Raw genomic sequence first — 19,842 nt, 5'->3', positions numbered from 1 at the left:
GCATGAGTGTGTTTTTGGCTGCATGGGTTGACTGCTGCCCTGTCATATGATAAGAGACTCCTATGAGGAGAACCACACAGAGCCACTATCACATGCTGGGAAGCCCATATTAGTGTCAGTGCCGTGCCTGCTGCTGAATGATCCACCCCGTCTGTGCGTGATTTTGTTTTCTTCAAGCACTAACCGGTTGTTTATATGATTGATTCTAACACACGGGCTGTTACTGCTGTACTGTGTTTTCACAGAAGCAAAGGATCAGAAAGAACTGCAATCTGATTAAATTCTTACATAGACAAGCAGAAGTAGATGGCTTGTAATGATAGATGTAGCGATACCGAATGACAGCAACATCAGGAAGAAGGAACACTAGAAGCCAGAGAAGTACCAAGGGCACAGAGAAGAGCTCGAGAAGATGTGAAGGGTGAAGGTAACAGTGGTCCCAGTGGTAATCGGAGCAATAGGTGCGGTGATTCCCAAGCTAGGTGAATGGCTCCAGCAGATCCCAGGAATGACATCCGAGATCTCTGTCCAGAAGAGCGCAGTCCCCTCAAGCTCCCAAGGTAAAGGACCCGAGCTTGAACTGCCCGCTGGGGCGAGAGGAGAATTTATATATATGTGTGTGTGTGTATAAAACTACCCACTCTTGTTCTTATAAACTGTGACTCAAACAAATGCTACTACAACAATTACCACTCCCGATACAATGAAAATGTGAATCAGTTGTTGCATTATGAGCTGTGTTGGCAATTTGTTTATTCCTCGTTCTGATGTAAATGACGCAGAGTCAAATTAATTCACTTGGGTAATTCTCTTTGTCAGGGAAATGGAAAAAAATGTTGGGTTGGCTTCATATAATCTTATAGTAATAATTTTTTTTGACTTGTAAAAAGTGTTTACATAAACTTGCAAGTTGGAATATTGTTTTTGAATTTCTCTGCAAGGTATTTTGATCATTAAACGACTAACTCTGTAATCACACTTCAGAGCTTTTGATAAGCCCTCCTGTTGTGGCATAATTAGACATTTTAAGTTCACCTGTCTCAAAACCCATAAACACATCTAATTATGCTGAGAAAATCTAATGAGTTTATGGAATGTTTTAGCGTAGGTGGCACTTTACAAAAGCTGGAGTACTATAAACATAAATTGTAATGTAAGGAAATCAAAAGCATGCTGAGCACAGTCCAAAAAGAAAATGCCTGTGATGTGATGTAGAGATGATGTCGGTGTGTTTCACAGGGGGGACTTTGGAAAACTGAACTGTCTCTATACTTCTGAAATGCATTTAATATTCTTCTTACATTTTTATGCTCTGAAATTAAAATATACAGAAGTGCAATGTAATGCAATCTGATAAAACATCCCTGCAATAATATCTCACCTTTGCAAAGCTTAGAACATTTAGTGATTGTTGACTTTCTGTCACAGAGTTGTTGATGCAACTGTAGGGTAATCTCTGAGACAATGTTACCAGTGTAGTCTTTGCTCGTGTTGTACTACACAAAATGCTGGATCTCATATAATGTCCATTAGCACTGAGCTATTTGGCCATTTTGTATGTGCACAACACGGAGATGGTGCTGCAGGTGGGAAAAGAAACACCTTTGGGCAAGGTATTTCTTGCCCAAAGGTGCTCACAATGAATATAGATTTAAATCGTGGGCGTAGTTGTATGCATATCTTTAGAGCAGAATTTGTGTATGTGGGAAATGAGCTAGAAAATGGTGAAATGTTTTAAACTACATACTTTTTAAATACTGCAATCACTGCAATGTGTCATCACTTATGTGCTGTATAAATGTTAAATATACTAAACACATGTTGTGCCTTTAACCTTAACTACATCCCAGCTAGCACTTTAAAATGGAATTCTTATTCACAAAAGCGTGTCAGCACCGAGCACTGAGAGGAAATTTGGGTTTAACGTCTTTCCTGATGACATGTCTCGAAGTGTAGAGCCTCGGGACCCTGCCATTACTTGATATACCACTGCTTCAGTCACAGCCTCCTAAGTGAAGCTCAACAACGCAAATGTTTTTCTTAGCAGTATTACAAAGAAAGACCATGTGAAGCTCATTTGCTGGAACTCACACCCTTTATAAGGTGTAGTGGAGACTGGACACAGATTCTGCTAATGGAATTCATGGAACAGAACAGTATCCATTAGCTCTCTATTTCAAACACTAACCTTTTACACAAGTTTTGTGGTTTATGCATTGATGCGACCTTATGAATACTAACCATGTATAATCTTTTCATCTGCATTCAAGGCATGCATTACGCTGGCAGATTAAGGTGACTGTTCGTTGTGCTTGCAGTCAAACAGCTACTGGATGCCGCCTGTATCTAGTGGCATATCAATGACCCGCGCTGTGGCCATTCATACACACAGTACTATTACGGTTTTTAATGTGGAACCTGGAAGTTGGAGCTCATGAAACCACTCAGGCCATCTGTTCTGAAGAGGGAAATTGGACTGGGGCTGAGGAGCATGGTTAGCACCAGGCCACCTGTGTTAATGAGATTGCTCTCGTTGGAGCTGAAGCTTCCACCTGACTCCCACTATTGTTTACTTGAAGCCAAATCAATAGCTTATGGTCTTACTTTGTGGAATTCTACCGAAAAGGTCTATGACAAACGAAAGCAGGAGAGACCAGCATTATTACCTGGATGTGCTTAAAACTCAATCAGGGGCCTCTTCAGGCTCAGTGGAGATTGACGAGGCTTTGTAGGTGGCTTCGCAGGGCCCTCTGCAAATACGCCTCTTCATTGTGTTTATAGGCTCAGTGTGGAAAGTAAAAGAGGAAAGTCAAAAGGTGGTGCAGATCTCAGGTTTTCCCAGACAGACAATAAAATTGCAAATAATTAGAGCTCCAGAATGAAAATGGAAGGTTCAGCTGAAAATAGCCCCAAGACAACTGCAAGTACATCTATTGCCTAAATAAAAAAGTGAAAAAAAAAAACCCTATGATGTTCACAAACTTTCTGTTTCAGCTCAAAAACAATAAAAATAGGAATATTATTTTGCAAAAAGTAGCAGTTTACGCATTCACATAAGAAATAAAATATTCCCAGTTTGATCTTGGGAGTAGACAATTCTCTTTGGGGATGTTTTCAGAAAGGCCATCTAGTGATATGTGCCAGTCAGGGTTCAGGTCCAATCATAGCCCAGAATCAGCTTTTCCTGAAGTCATCAGTGGCCTAAAAATCAACAGTGCTGTTTTTGACTCTGCCGATCATGACTTGGGCTTTATGATTCAGTTGGTTTAATAGGTCAGGTTCTTGACTGGCTCTCGTCAAACCTAAAGGGTTGAGGTTTTCATTTTCAATTAGTAGTTGTAGATCTGCACAAATAAAAATTAAATCAGGGATTCCTCAAGTGTCTGTCTTGGTTCATTGCTCTTTAATCTTCGTATGCTTCCAGTTGGTGCTATCATAAAGAATCATAACATAGCCTACCATTCTCTTTCCGCTGATAGACAGTTGTACCTGTCCCTTTATGACGATCTAACGCCTGCATTGGTGGTATTATTTGCTGAATATCTCAAAGTTTTTAGAACTGAACAGAGGCAAGACAGTGAGCAAGTCAGGAACCTCTACATTATTTTAGACAGTGATCTCAGGTTTGATAATCATATTGATAAAATTAGCAGAAGTGCTTTCTATCAATGAAAAAATATACCAAAACTCAAAAAGACTGAGAAATTGGTCTTGCTTCCATGTCGGGCAGGTCAGATTACTGTAAACATTTATTTGCAGAACTCTCCAGATCATCATTAGGACAGACTCCTTATAAGTATAGCAAAACTATTGTGATCCCTTCATTGCCTCCCAGTGCAATACAGATGCTTTAGCTTTAAAATCCTTTTTTGCGTTCACAGAGCTTTTCATGGTTTTGCTCTCCAGTACATATCAGACTTGCTTACTGTTTATAACCCAGTCAGACCTCTCAGGTCATCAGGTGGAGATCCTTTGTTATTAGAATCAGATCCAAGTGTGCTGAAGGTGCTTTCAGCTACTGTGGTTCTGTTCTTTGGAACAAGCTGCCTGTTGACCTGAGATCAATTACATTTGTGCCGACATTCAAAAACAAACTCAAAACCTCTTTGTTCACACAGGCTTACACTCAATAGCTGAGTGTGTATTTTAAGTTTTATTTTGCCGTTTCACTGCCTTAAGGCATTGTAACCCTACACAGGTTTTGATGCTTTTATTCTTTTGTGTTGAACACATTGAGTTTATGTGTAATGAAATGCGCCATATAAATAAAATTGAATTGCACTGAGCAAATTAAACATATCTGTCGTTGATGGCCACAGAACATCTTCTACATGTAAGCAAATCAGTATTTTTTTCTTGTTATTAAAAAAACAACAACTTTTAAGCAATTTACCTTTATATAGATCTAAATTCTGTCTCATTTGTTACATGGTAAGCCTAACGCTACAGACAGTTACACCTTTAATGTCAGCAACATAAACACAGAGATGCAGAAATCTCCAGTGTGAATTCAACTAGCTCAGTAGAAAACAAAGCTGCAAACGTGAGATCACATGTTTTGCCCTTGAGATATTTTTGTTTTGGTTTGTTTGCTTTGTTTTATTCTAATCAATAAAAAAAAGCAGACAAACACTAACTTTCTCTTGTTAGAAAATCTAGCAAGGATGTCCAGGCAACATTCAACACCTCAAACCCACGATGAGTTAGCATCTCTGACTTCGGTTTGACTTTACATCAACATGAAAATCTAAAATCTAGAAATCTGGATCTAGAAATCTAAACCAATCTAGAAATTACATTAATCACCAGTTTAAAATCAAACAAACACACAGAACTGGCTGTTTTTTTGGATTCCATCTATTTTGTTTAATTTTGTAACCGTCATGTCACCAAACTGATGCAAGCGCGGATGCTGCTTACACGTATATGTGTGCAAAAATCTTTAATGTCATTGTGAGCAGAGAAAACAACAAACATTAGAAAATTAGCATTATAATGAAGCGCGTTTCTGTTAAGAGGTCACATAAGACAAAGACACTAAACAGAGGAGCCGTTAAAGCCATCGTCCGTTACACCATGCCTGACCCACAGCACCAATAGAAGATTATTAAATTTGTCATGTGCAACCCTGAGCAGACATCTACTAAACACAATGAGGAGATGAAGCTAATGAAAAATTAAAGTATGCTTAAAAGATTACTGCTAAAATTCACAAGAGACCTTGAGATCTCACCAGAGCAAAGGATTTGTGTTCAAATCTTTTTCTAAAAGGAACCTGGGTTTCCTTATTTTAGTGCAGTTGAATGTCACACTAAACTAAACAACTACCTTCCTGAGCAGATTTACAAAAACAAAAGGATTTAGGGTAAGCTATGTCTATGTTATATTGTGAAGAGGCAAACGTATATAATCAACTTCAAATTTAGGCATCCAGCAAACACAGAATATAGTTGCTTTGTGGTGCTGAGCGGCATGCAGAGGAAGCTGTAAGGTTGCTAAGAATAAACAAAAACAATAAAGTTGCTGTAAAGCCAAAACAACGAGCTGAAAGACTCTAAACTGTAGATGCAGATTTAAAAGTAGAATATACCAGCTCTAAGAAAAACCTGGATTCATTAATATTTGATACATGTACTGCATAATTCACAATTCAAAAACACGTATGAACCTCCTCAAGTCAAACCCCACAGGGGGTAAGGGCAGTATTAATAATGTGGCTCTGCAGTTATGAGATTTCTACTGAGATAGAGTTGATACATTACAGTGGGCAGACAGGGAGGTTCACCTTTTTTCATTCCCTACTTGGAGTATGATTAGGTGCTACTCTCCAACTCCAAGCAATGTTTAATTTGTCACTGCAGGTGCAGTTATCTCGTCCTTGATGGAGCTCTTAAATGTATGGAGAAGATGTATATCTGCTCATCACAGGAAGTGGCTCTGTTACCTGGGATTTGATAAGGTATCAGCTACTCCCACTGAGGATGCCGAGAACAGTTTGCTTGGCCTTTGACACTTTTCTCCAGATCTGTCATCCCCCGCTATTGGGACTAGCTGTGGGGTGGCTGAGAATACATCAGTATTGGAGATGTGGGAGCAATACAGACCACCATAAACCACAGCACGGAGCTAAGAGATTTATTGATTTGCCAGCTTTCTACTAGTTCGCTGTGATGCAGTAGATTTAGCACATGAAATCCTGCTGCTATAAGGGCTGGGCAGAATTATGGGAACCATTTGTATTTGCGACCTGATCAACTAGATGCTTTTTTTTTTTATGCCATCACTCACTTCCAACTTCTTGTCATACCTTTTTCCTTCCTCTCCCACTCAAACCAGAGACTGCCTGGCAGTTCAAAGGTTCCTCTGTACTCTGTAATAACCAACACATATTAAAACTACATTTCCCACTTCTTACTAAGACAGTTTTTACACACAAAGAAAAGAGCTCTCTCATGTTTATTTAACCACAAGTCTATGTACGTGTACTTCCTATGTCTTGTTTAATTCTAGCTGTTGCATCTTTTTTGGTCTTAGAGCGACGCTGCTTTAAATACAGTGATAATGAATAGGCCTCAGGGAGTCTTTGCTGACTTGTAGCAGCAGGCTAATGAGATTAGCAAAACCACTGAGGCCCGTTAACGCCACGAGGCCCACTTTAAGGTACAACAAGATGAAAAAGAAAACAGGACTGGAGCATCAATGTGATCTGCAGAGAAACTTATCATTAGCTGGCGTAGTATCCATGTAATAACTAAATAAGGAAACCTACATGGTGAAAAATATACGCTAATTCTCGCTTGGTTGGGGATCAAACTGTGCTAGCGCTGCATCGACCTAGCTCCTTATGGTTTCTGCCTTTTGGATTTACTGGTATGGAGATAGATTGCACAGATTGAGTCTTTATGTTTGGACGTTTGTATGTTGTGAAAGCAAGAAAATCATTCAGGACAGAACTGCTGCTTGAACAGTTCACATCCTGAATGGATTCAGTATCAAAAGTTTTGCATTGTTATATTGCAGCCAACCAACCGAATGCTTCTCCTTGACATCGATAGCAGCAACGAGCCCTTTCTACTGCTGCAAATATTTCAAATATCTGAATTTAAACCAGAAAGAATATGTATTTGTCTTTACTGCAATCATCAGCATTCTTAAAAAAATAATGGATGGCTTGGGGCATGGTTCTGATTGCACACTTAACTTGCATGGCAGCAGTCTGATGTGCTTTGTCCTGTTTCTGACAGAGGACAAAAAGACAGAATAAACACAAAGTTCAGCATGACAAATAAGTAAAACTAACGAAAACTAGTTTGATTGAAATGCACACACATAGAAACAACGAGATGTGTGCGATTAGTCAGCTGGATGATTAATACAATTGGCTACAGCAATTATTCAAACTTTATTAATGCACAACTTAAGTTCACTCTTTGGTCTAAGATGCTATGCAGCCACTCATCACTAGTTGGAGCTACAGTTATTTCACATGGCAGCACCGCTCTCCGTCCTTCTTTGTCCTGGAAGTTCTAAAATACACCAGGGTGGAAAATAAGAGATGAAACCATCGTGTGTCTGTAGATAGAAAATGGGTGTATGTCTACTAAAATGGCATGTAAGTGCATTCAAAATGTGATTTGGTAAATGAGCTGGTTCTTATAAAACGCTTTCCTGCTCTACCTGAGGACTGAAATCGCTTTATATTTCGAGTGTCATTCACCGATTCACACACATTCATTTGAGCACTTTTTATAATATTCACCCTTGCCCAAGTTGCTCATATTGGAGAGCAACTTGAGATTCTTTTTTCTTAAGGACACTGTGGCATGCATACTGGAATGGGCAGAGATTGACCCATTAACGTTTCAATTGGAAGATGACCTGCTCTACCTCCTGAGCTACAGCCACCTCTGGTTATTGGTTATTTAAGAATGTAACTAATGGTTTCAGATGGCTCTTCAATCTCTGGTATTGTTTTATCATTTAACACACTCCTTGAACATCCCTAAAATCTATTTTCCCCTTAACCCTAAGTTTTTTTTATAATCTGTGCTTTACTGTAAGGAGGTTTCGAAGCAATGCAATTATGCTGCTTTCTTTCTCAGCTTTTGTTTCTAAGGCTGCATGGCAAGCCATGTAAGAGCTTAAACACTAAAAGACTGAACTTGTATTAGACAACAAGAACAACTAAAAAGCTATTCATCTCTGAATCTCATTACTGAAGTGATAATGATGATGATGGTCTGCTCAGTTCTATTCAAAAGCATAAAGAGAGAAAAAACACAGTTAGCTATAGTTTTCTTGTTAAACACAACAACTGTAATTCACTGGGACTTTTAGTGTAATTGTGAGTATACCACCTGAAATGTCCTGCCGGTCTGACAGTATTGATGAAGAAGGAAAAACAAAACTAGCAACACATCTTGCCACGATCTAAAGAAACAGCTTTAGACAACAAACTTGTTGATATCTATCACTCTGTAAAGGGATACTAAGCCATTTCTAAGCCTTTGGGACTGCAGCAAACCAATATCCACAAATGAAGAAAACTTGGAATACTGGTAAACCTTTGTAGGATTGGCCACAGTGTTTTGAGTCCATGCTAGATACCATGTTAATTAACTAGTTATTAGGTTTAGGTGGGCAATCACTTTTTCACACAGGGGCAGACAGGTATAGGTTGAATTTAACTGAACTGAATCTCTAAAAATTTCATGTTGAACCTGTGGTAAAATGTTCTCCATTAGAAGAATCAGCATTAAAGTAAATTAAAATGAACTGTTGTAATGAAAGCATTACCTGACATTAACCTGAAACCTGAAGCCTAGACTACCCACAATGACACTTGACAATCAACTGTTCAGCCAGAGCACTAATGCAGCACTAGTAGCAGAAGTAAATGAAAAGTCTTTGGTAACATAGATCTGCTAAATTTACTTCTTGTCAGATTTGTTGTCTTCATTCAAAACCAAAACGATAGCAATTAAGACAGTAACGCTAGCTTCTTCTAAAAGAAGGAATCTATGTCAACACATGGCAAATGACTAATATTCCACCTGCTATATGTACTCCTCAAGATCTCAAATTAGACTTTGATTAAATCCGTGGAGTTCTAACTGTTTTCTTCAGCTTCACATTCAGTACACACCATGTGCTGTATGTGATGTTTTGTCTTCGTTCCTTTTACGTGGGTTATTATTTGAATTTATTGCAGTAAAAGCAGACAAAGCCACTAATGATGTCAAAAAATAAATACTAAAAGTCTAAACTAAAACCTAAAAAGTAAAATCCAAATATATTTAATTGTCACCAGTCGAAAAAAACAACTATAATTACGCTCACTATGGATTTGTTTAGATTTGTGTGCATTTCATACAGATACTTAATCCTTTCTCCTTCTGTTTCCAACACTGAGTACATAGTAGAAAAGGGAAAAAAAGACAAAAAAAAGTTTAAAACACAGCTTGAGCTTCAACATTTCCACAGAGAAAACATCTGCCATGGTTCAAACATGGCAAGGGAGCCCACGAGAGAGTGTGGGCACAGAAATCCACCAAAACTCACATCCGCAGAGAAAAAGAAGATGAGTGATCAGACACAGAGGCAGTAAACTAACCTGGGGCAGTACTGTTAAAGAACATTTTTGATATGTAGGGGTCGTTTAATAGCCATTCTTGCCCACGAGCCGATAATTAGCCCATTTCATCTGTGTTAATGTATGATAATGGCTACTGTCATGCAACTTCCGAAACAAATCTTCTGAAAATGCATAAACTCGTATCCCTTGGTTATTTTCTTGGCCAAGAGGTCTGGTGGTGATTTAATAAATGCAGAAAATGATGTTCAAACATTTCTATGATGACCAACAAAGTTTTAACAGCCAGTTATGCGTAAAACAGATTTTACAGTCTTGTGTATTCAGGCTGACTACCGCAAAAGACGAGTTGCTTCAGCATGATGCAAATATTATTTTAACTTTTATCTTGCAGTTTACTGCTTTCAGAAAGAAAAACACAAGAAGCCGACTTACAGAAGAGAAGTTATGAGCTCCACATGGCTCTCCTCTATATTTGCAGGACAGAAGCATGTCATCCAGTTGGTGGCTCAGTCTGTCCATAAACTCCAGGTTGGTCCCTTCAAAGTTTCTGGGTGGGAGAAAGAGCCTGAAGTCTGACAGTTTCTTGAACCAGGTGCGACGGTCCTCCTGAAGCAAGTCCAAAACCATGGGTCTCACTGTCCGGTTAGCAAGCAGCAGGCCCAGCCAGTGGCCAGCAAAGTACAGATCACTCTTGGTGAGTTTGTACAGGCGGATAGGGTTATTGTTACAGATAGTGACTGTAGGGAAAGCCAGTTCTTTGGCCCATTCAGTGTGGACTCGCGTGTATGTGGGAAAGGAAAGCCAGTGGAGTAAGCGGTTGGAGGACCAGGATAAAAGCAACCCTACAGAGGTGCAGAGTGCCAGAAGCCAGAAGGCCCTGCGGCCCACAGAGCCACCAGGGACGCAAATATGCCGCAAACCGTGTAGGCGTGTCCTTGACAGCAGAGTGGAAGTGACCTGGGCCAGAGTTGGCTTCGGATGAAGCCGCTGACGGCCTTTTCTGATCATGGCCGGGGATCCCCTCCGGAGACAGCGCCCTTCCAAGGCCATCGCTGTCCACAGTGCTCCTAAAGCTGCGGGAAAGGCTTCATTTCCCAGCCAGGCCTCAGGGGCTGGGGCCCACATGTAGCTCCAGGATAAATCCACTACTGTAATCCACACATGGATATGTGTTGGCCCTAAAAAACACTACAGACCTATAGACTTTGAAGTGCATTGACACTGCATGCACACACACACAAAAAGTGACCTTACGAAAGCTGTGTGTTTTGAAGCTGCCTTTTCTTATTGGTGCAGGAGCTCTGTTGAACTGAGCAGCAACTAGTTGTTGGTCATTTCTCTTAGTCTCTCCATGTGAGAGTGCTCCAATCATCCAGCTCAGCAGGGACAGAAAAAAAAAATCAGCTAGGCAAATGTGCTCCAAGCAAGGTGTCTTCTACATGAATGACTCCAGCATCCACGGCAGTTAGGGTGACAGTGAACAAGAGAGGATGAGACAGAGAGAGCAAAGGCAAGAGGAAGAGGGAGGGGAGGAGAGAGGGAGAGAAGAGGACAGAATACAAAATACCACGGGCTTAGTACAGAGGACAAAAAACAAATGAAAGAAGGGAAGGTAATTAAAATAATGAGATGACAGAGGACAGAATTGGTTGGTGTGGTGCAGTCCGCAAGAAGAGCCGTGTTCCAGCGCTGTGCTTTGTCTTCTTTTGGGTTAAGTATGTGTTTTTGAGCTTCACAGCTTAGCAGAAGCATTCATCAGCCAGAGGCAGCAATCACTTCCTTGTCACTATTAAGTATGTGGTTTAATTGAATTCGCAAAAGTCTACGATCCTCATTTGTTTTCTTCTCCCACTTTCTGGTCTCACTTTTGGTGCCTTTAGTTCTTTCTGATGTCACTGATCCGCTCCTCGTCTGTCCCTGAACTCGGTTTTAACCGGCGTTATTAGGTCCTGCAGGTAAACACGGGACAGCTTCATCTTGCAGCGGACCTGCTTCTCAGCAGCGCGGCCACAGTTAGAGACGTACCACAACACACTTTCACATGGAGAAGGAGGCACTCATGCACGTACACGGACAAACACTCACAGCGGTTTCCTGCGGGAAACCAGACCAGAGATAATCTGTTCTGTCACACTCACATCTCAACATCTCTCCCCCCTTATCTGTCTCCTGTTATTCTTTCTTCTTCTTCTTCCCCCCTAGTTTTTTCTCCCCCACTCACAGACAGGATCTCTAATCTCAATATTCCCCTCATGTCTCCGCTCCTCCTTCTAAAAATACTCTCTCCAAATCAAATCCATCAACTTGCCCTCATGCTCCTCCTCCTCTTGTCTTTTATGTCAGTCAAGCCCCGTAAGCTCGACCTCCTGTTGGGCACCCCACCTCCTCCTCTTCTTCTTTTTCACTTTGTCCGAGCACTCCCTTGCTTTTCTTCCATCAGGAAAGGTTTCTGTGTGCGCTTTCCTCTCTCTGTGTCCTTGTCAGCTTCATCCAGCTCGCTCCCTCTCCCTGGTCTGAATGACTTCTCTCCTCTCTGTGATCTCTCTTTTTTCTCCCCCTCCCTCTCTCGATGTCTCTCACGCTTTTGCTCCTCTGTTTTGCTCTGCTTTTCAGGCAGCTTGTCCCCCCATTGCTCTTCTTCTCCTCCTCCTGCGCCACAGCTCTGTCCACGCAGCCGGTGAGCCCGTCACTGATGAGAGCGCCTGTCTCTCTCTGTGCTAACTTGCGCCGTCCTTCGCCCCCCTCTGTTTGTCTGCTGCTGCTGCTGAGCCACACAGCCTCAGAGCGATGAGAGGCTGCTGTGTGCATGCAGTGCACAAAAAGCCACACGTAGAATCTCTTGTTCTCTGGGTTAATTTTTTTTTTATCTCATTCTTTTAAATCTGGCAATAGAGATTTTAAATTTGTTTGGAAAAACTGGATTGGAATAAAATGGGTTATGCACTCTTTGCCGACTTTAGCTTTGGTCTTTTAGCACTTTGTCTAGTAAAGGGACCGTCTTCCCTCAAGGACCTGCTCATTGAGATTCACTGGATTTTTCTCTTAACTTTAACTTGAAATGGTCCACTAAACCTTAGACATTTTAGTCTAGCAAAAATAATAAGCGAAAAGAAAATTATATAGACACATTTTTCTTTTGATTAATTCCAAGCTGCTCTATTTCACGTACATTTGTCCTTGTTCCATAACCTGAGATCTAAACTCAGGTTAAGGAACAACCACTGATTTTTTTGTTATTTTTTTTTAATATCTCAATAGCAAAATTGATATGACCCAAATAGACACTCTGGCAATGGTATGTTTAGTGCTATGAATTGAAAAAACTTTGTAAATCATTCATTTTTACACATATTTTCCATTTTTTATTTATTTGGTTCTTTGTAAGTAGCGCTGGTGGCCTCTGTAGTTCTATAAAGACAACGACCTTAATACATACCAAGCGAGGCTGCATGTTCAATTCTCTGAGAAAGCTCATTTTATTTTTCATAAAACGTAGAGGCATAGTTCAGTCTTTGAGCGTGTCCTTTGTGGCTCTGAGCAGAACAACCTTCCACACAACAAAATGTTATCTTATTACCTCGTTTCGGATGCAAACCCACCTTTTGTACCATTTTTTTCCTTTTTTAATGGTGAAGGATTATTGCATTCCTGGTCTGCAAATATCACTTGCGCCAACAAGCACTCTCCGTTTAGGACAGTCAAGTTAAATAGCCTTCGTCAATACAAGTAAACAGACAGCTTCAGAGCCAACTCGCTGTAAGGGCTCTTGTTCACCGAGTCCTGCAATGCATGGTTTTGTAAAATTCAAGGTTTCACTCATTAACATTCAGTAATGTTCTTGTGCCAATTATAGAGGAGACCATTTTCTCCCTGTGTGATGAAGGCTATTTTTCCACTTCATTTTAATTTTTTAGATTGCTTCATTAAACTCCCCTAAGCTGCTCTCTGTTTCTACAGAAAAATTTAAAATAAAGCTCAGAATATAACCCCGTCTGTATAATTTGTCAGAACCTGCAATGTGTGGTGGCTCTGAATAATTATCAGGATATTAGATCATTTTTGTAGTAGTATATAATAAATGCCAGAGACCAAACGAATTAATATAAAACGGTTTCTTAACATCACGGGGTGAATATCGAACTCCGCGTGTGGGTTTGACATGATTTTGACTGGAACCGTGTTGCTTTTTGCCGTTCAGCTGAAAGTTCTCGAACGCTGCTTGACAACTTCTTGTGATCTCATCTTTGAATGCGTAATGATAAGACGTTTTTTAACTTTGAACTATAGAGCCCACACATAAGTTTAAAGAAACATTTCAAGCTGTCAAGAGAAATTAGCACAGAAATCCAAACTGGCATGTGCTCGCATTTGCACACGTAATGAAGCGCATCGTTCCCAAACAGCAAAACGTGCACTGTGAAAACGTTAAAACAGGTCCATGTATAATGCATAACCAGCAAAAATACAAAGAACAGGAACACAGTGTGAAATCTGGAATGTCAAATGCGTGCATGTATACATATTTCTTCTAACGCCTACTGTATGCTATGGTGGAATGCATAAGCACGCACACATTCACTGCCTACAGCTAGAGGCAGAGGCAGCCTTCCAGAGCTTGGATCCACAGGCTGAATAATTAGCTTGGAGCCATAAAGAGGGTTTCTCAGTCCAGCTATGCAGCCAGTGTAACGAACAGCTCAAAGGCTCAATATATCCAATTTGCAATTCTAAAACATAAGGGAAATCACAGATTAATTAGGGACACAGCCAGCCCAAACATCAGATACAATTAGACCGCATTGTATAGCTGCAGCATCGTGGCATGCGAGTCCTATAAAATAATCCGGTATGTTTTAGTCAAATGCACCGTCACAAGATCAAAGGCCACATAGTGGCAAACTGGCAGCGAGAGAGCAGCTTGTAAATACAAACCACAATTAAACATTCATAGATTCATGTTAATGAGGCCTAGAATGTTTCAGAAGCCTGCATTAAACACTTAATAGTTAAACAGGAACTCTGCGAGGTTGTAGTTGATTCACAAGAGGGCAAGCTCCACGCTGGCCTTGTTGGTGAATGCACAGGTGAGGCTGTGTCAAGGGCAAGCAGGACACAGGAGGCAAAGAAAAACAGTATACATGCGCTGGGATGCCATTAATCAAAACCCCAGCTTAATTTAAAATGTTAGCGGTGGCAGGCGAAGCAATCAGTGGCTTTTTCTGAGCTGTTAGACTTTTCCAAACTAACGGCAGCAACACTTGTCATCAAGAGAAAAAAAGCTTAGCGGGCAGCTTCACTTTCCATCTTCCAGCTGGACCTAAAGCTTTTATTTTTTTAATACAAAGATAAGTCCCTGGGTAGCTACTGATTAAAACTTAAAGACTGATGTCTCATGATAGTAGCTCATTTAATCATTATTCCATCTAATAGTTGTTGTCAGGGTTCATAGAACCATCTAGAGATAGCTTCCTTTGTGATGTGACAGAGGTTTGGCTTGGACTTGTCTATCATCTTCGAGTCTGTGTCAGGGATAACAATATGTTGAGGTGTGGCGCTCATTTGAGGCCAGAAAACTGGCTCCAGTGAAATCCTCAGCACGTTCCCCATCAAAGAATTCATATACTCAAACAAAGGTAGTGAATGCTGCTGTGCTCATCAATTTAGCTTAATTGATTTAACCTTAAAACAGCTGCTGCCTTGCATTAACACGAAAAGTGTCTTTGATGTAGCTGATGCAGGCAGAACTGTCCTCCGGCATTCTTCTCCTGTAGAAGGCAGTCTCTTTGGTTTATAGCAGCACCTGCTCTAGATATTTTTTGTGTGTAAAAATAAGCCAGACTAAACCTTTACTAAACATTTCTCTGTTATAGACCTTGGAGACACTTTCCAGAAGTTTTTCAGTGACTTATTCTTATATTTAGAATCACCCACTAAAATGCATTTTCTGTAAAACCTACACAGTGTTCACACCATTTTTATCCAAGCAGTCACTCTTTTTCTGTTAATCAAAAAGACTGACCTCATTAGTAGTCAAAATCTTATCAGTGTATTTTTAAGCAACATTTCTTTTGCTCTATAAAATTCTGAGGATTAAGCTAAATAAATCTGATATGTCTCGGTTTTCTTTACTTTGTTTGTTTAGATAAAGTATGTCACTCTGTACAAACTGCCTCCATGTGCAGCAGCTCAAAAGACAAATGCTGGTGAGACGCTTAAAAACAGTAAACCGAGACAAACAAAGGAGACTGTAGAGCTGAAAGGACGTGAGATAAGTGGCAGTTATCTGTGGATTTGTTACCAGTAGCAACACCTTCAGTAATCAGTTAACATGAATATTGATCACTGCCACTTTTAGCTACGAAATTCAGTCTTAGTGAAGAGGACTATAAATACATAGGGGTGTTCAGACATATATACAAGTCACATATACAGGACTATAATTTTGTAGCTAAAAGTAATGTTTACTTTTTTCAGTGAACAGAATGAGATAAATAACTGGTCTATTTTTGAAGTAAAACACAAATCAGCATGTTGCTTAATTGAACATAAGCAATCAGTCTGCTGTGCCAAATTCAGAAAAAACTGGTTCTACTCAAGACCGACTATTACAGAAGTTGCCCTTTGCACTCACCTGCATGCTCATTTTGATTGAAAAGTCTGAGTCACATAGAGAATAATAGGGCGCGTGGTGATCATCCTACCTGTAAACGGCACAGCTGTCTGCTCTGTCGGAGCAGGAGGTGACATCACTCAAAGAAAGCCACCAAAAAAACAGTCTCAGCAAGAAAACAGTTAGCAGTGATGGAGATGCTGTAATTTAGCCTGCAGGCTGAAAAAGAAGCATCGTTTTTTGTGTTAAGAAAAAACCACAGGAGCTCTGTTGCACATAGTCAGAAAGACTTATTTTAAAACTAGCTTTCTATACTGCGAATGACTTCAGCAACTGTCTAAAAGCAGCTCGACTTGCACAGTAGGTGTTAAGCTGAGATTAAATAATGTTAAATTGCATGAAGCCCTAATGATATCTGTGGGATTGATAATAAAAACACACAATTGTAGTGCAAAAAGAATATTAAGAACACATTTAGAAACCTAAGAATAAAAACTGAGCACAGCTATTATTTAATCAGAATTTTGAACTCGTTTATTTTATTAAATGTACGTATTATATTTTTCTTTGTCAAAATTAGAGAGAAATAACTGAGGGTTACTAGCTCCTCGCCGGCTAATGAAAAGCAGATTTACTTCATTTTCTGCTAAATCAATAGAGGTGGAAGCGGAATGACTCCAGCCCTGATGGCTCGAGGGTGGCCTGGAGGAACCCACAACACCGGTGCTGTCGATCGCCCAACATTACAGAAGCAAACTGTGCTGAACATGATCACCTCTATTTTTATTAATTGTCAGTGGTTACAGAAACATAACGAGGCACAGCTCAATAAAAAGAGACCACTGATGTTAGGTTTCACCTGCTCGTTCAATATACTTATGCCACATCTGCTGCCACTGCTAAATGTTTTTAATTGATTCTCCGCATCATTAGGGAGTAGATTATGATGTTCCATATATCTTATATAACACATCAATTTGTCTGACTGATTTTGTTGCTCGTTTTCAAAACCACAACTTATTTAAAATAAATCAGGAATTTTATAGCACATCATTAACATTGTACTCTTAGACTGCTGGAGTAAAGTGGACAGAATCTGACAAATCCTTCCACCTACATTACCAACAACCAAAGCTGACACCTGCAGCTTAGTCAGGCGTTCATACTTGTAATGCTAATAGTGGTTAATGAAGCCTCAAGTTGGTAAAGCTTCAAGTTGCTAAAGCCTCCAGCAGAGATGAGGTGTGTGGGACTGACCAAGACCTGTCAACAAACAGTAATGTGAAAAATCAGATATTATCCCCCCAGTATCCATAATTTTATACAGTCACTGAACCTCTTCGTAGTTGTTATTCAAACGGATCCTGTGCTACCTCCAAAATCAGCTTCTCGTTTGAGGACAAAGGGAGCAAGCCAGGCAAACACTATCCTTTTTTTTTTTCATCTGCTTCATGGTTGATTAGGTTTGTTTTCATGCTGCTGCTCTTTTTTATTAAACTACCACCACCTTTTTTGATTTAAAAATAGCGGGAAGCAGCTGCTTTAGATCTATCCTCACACCTGGCCCACATTTAGACAGAGCAGAAGGACATTTAAAATCTGACGAGCAAGTAGTTACAACAAAAAAGGGGACGGTGCTTAAAATGTGGGCGTGCACACATCTCAATGAATGTCCCAGTTTTAATAACCCCGAAACTGGTGTGTCATTCATCCAGCTGGACTCCAGTCCCCATGATTACACAATCAGCTTCAGTTACACTTAGAATTTTCCCCAACTGACACTAGCTAAACACTGTCTGACAGGTTGGCAGCATCCCAGCTCCACTCTGCAAACACACTCCTAACCTTTATGACTCCCTGCGGCCATCCACACACTTTGATAACCCCGGCCATGGTTCAGTCTGCACACCAAAGAATCAACAGAAAACAATTGATGTCTTACCCTGGGATAAACTTAACACTAAAAGCATTCCTGTTTCCATAATTGTTGGAGCATTGCTGGAAATTGAATTAAATGCAAAAAGACATAATGTGCAAGTCATTGAAATTCTATATTCAACTGAATTTTGTACAGTTTGTTTTTATAATGCATTAAAATAAATTGGTTAGCAGTGGTAAATGGTAAATGGACTGATTCTTATATAGCGCTTTTCTACTCTCCCGGAGTACTCAAAGCACTCTAGTGGTTTGACATTGTCTTGCAGAAATAAGCAAGGCCTTTCTTAAAGACAATTATGTGACATCATGTTACTCAAGCCTGTCCACAAAGCTACATAATGCCTCTTCCCTTTAATTTGCATGATATGGTACTCTTGATTTTCAAACAGACTTTCAGATTTTGTGTATCCAGATGGCAATGGCAGCATTACTGGCTCTTGTTTGGGTGCTGGTAGAGTTCTGACTTGCATTTGTGAACAATCTTTGCTCACTGAACATATACACACATTTTCAGAAGTGTTACTGAAACATTGCTGTGAGCCATTTAAGAATTGTGATTTATTTATTTATTTTTATGCATTTTTAAAGGAGTTCTTAGAGGTATTAGCTAGTAGATCATGCTCATTCAGCACTGGAGTTTTCCCTTATAGATAATTGTCTGGAACTGTTACTACCGGTTACTACAATATGATAGTATCTAGAGATTATCAAGTTTATGATGGAAATATTTTCCTACACAAGCTTAAAAAAGAAGAACCCATTCTTATCTTTACTTCTGAAAGACTGAGATACTCTGGTATACTGTATTCAGTTCTGATACCGACACAGGTTGACTTTTTCACAACTTTTCCACTCTTTTGTTGTATAGGGCGTGAACGGTTATATAACACTGCCCAGACCTGTTGGTAGAAATAGTAATGGGGGTAACTTTAGGTCAGTGAAATCTAATTTACAATGTTTGTTTCTGCCATAACACTTATTGAGCACCAACTGCTGGCTGTTATGCAATAAGCAAACTATTTTAATTCTACCTTTTTACAAAATGAGGGTACTTAAATTTGCATTATTTGCATCGAAACTACAAATGAAATCAGCAAGTCTAGCTGGGTTCTACGATGGGTTTGTCCGTTTTTCCCCCTGTTATACTCACTTTGAAAGTTACCCATGAATCAACACTTAAACTTTGCATGTCACGTATTTTTCCAGGTGAAATTACTTTGTTTTTGTTTTTTCAAGGTAATACAGTCCATAAGCACAAACTGAATTAATAAAGTAACACTATCATGAAAATAGGCAGAGTCTCTGAAGGCAGTCACAAATATGTGCAACAAATAAAGCTAAAACTTTTCTCTTTCTTGCTTCGGGCAACTAGCAAACATTAAAAACTCTCACCATGCATGCTCACAGCTTCTTGAGTGTTTCAGACTGTGACTTGGTAGTTATCAGCTTGCTCTTGTACAGCTGGTAAAGATTAGCATGTTGGTCCTTTGAGCTCAGACGGCTGATTGATCATGAGAGAAATCACTCTGCTGCACATTTAAGATGGCTGGGAAGACAGAATCTGCAGCTTTGACACATAAAAATCTTGTTAAATCAAGAATTGAATTTCCAGCTGTTTTTTTTTCTCTTCTGATTGGCAGGAATTCATAAAGTACACCAAAAGCAAAGTTTCACTTGTGTCACTATAGGCCCCGGACCT

General features: G+C 39.9%; 1 protein-coding gene and 1 long non-coding RNA gene across 6 annotated transcripts in view; one reads left to right on the top strand and one right to left on the bottom strand.

The window, feature by feature from the left end:
• The window catches only part of asic2 (acid-sensing (proton-gated) ion channel 2), a 394,155-nt gene that overhangs the window by 115,598 nt on the left and 258,715 nt on the right, over positions 1 to 19,842 (bottom strand). Inside the window, exon 1 of one of the 5 annotated variants that reach the window (XM_040044557.1) lies at positions 10,028 to 14,522. The exons of the other annotated variants lie outside the window; for them this stretch is intronic. Within the exon in view, the coding sequence (XP_039900491.1) occupies positions 10,028 to 10,720 (693 nt within the window). The 5' untranslated portion in view covers positions 10,721 to 14,522. Of the gene's footprint in view, positions 1 to 10,027; positions 14,523 to 19,842 lie in introns of those variants that run through there. 5 annotated transcript variants of the gene reach the window in all.
• Positions 321 to 17,933, top strand: LOC120741652. Its single transcript, XR_005697660.1, has 3 exons — positions 321 to 541; positions 1,886 to 1,888; positions 17,921 to 17,933. It is a non-coding gene; the product is annotated as an uncharacterized LOC120741652 (long non-coding RNA).

The sequence above is a fragment of the Simochromis diagramma genome, unplaced genomic scaffold (genome assembly GCF_900408965.1).
Source record: "Simochromis diagramma unplaced genomic scaffold, fSimDia1.1 OVJJ01000321.1, whole genome shotgun sequence".
NCBI classification, from domain to species: Eukaryota; Metazoa; Chordata; class Actinopteri; order Cichliformes; family Cichlidae; genus Simochromis; species Simochromis diagramma.
This window is presented reverse-complemented; position numbering and strand designations above follow the sequence as displayed.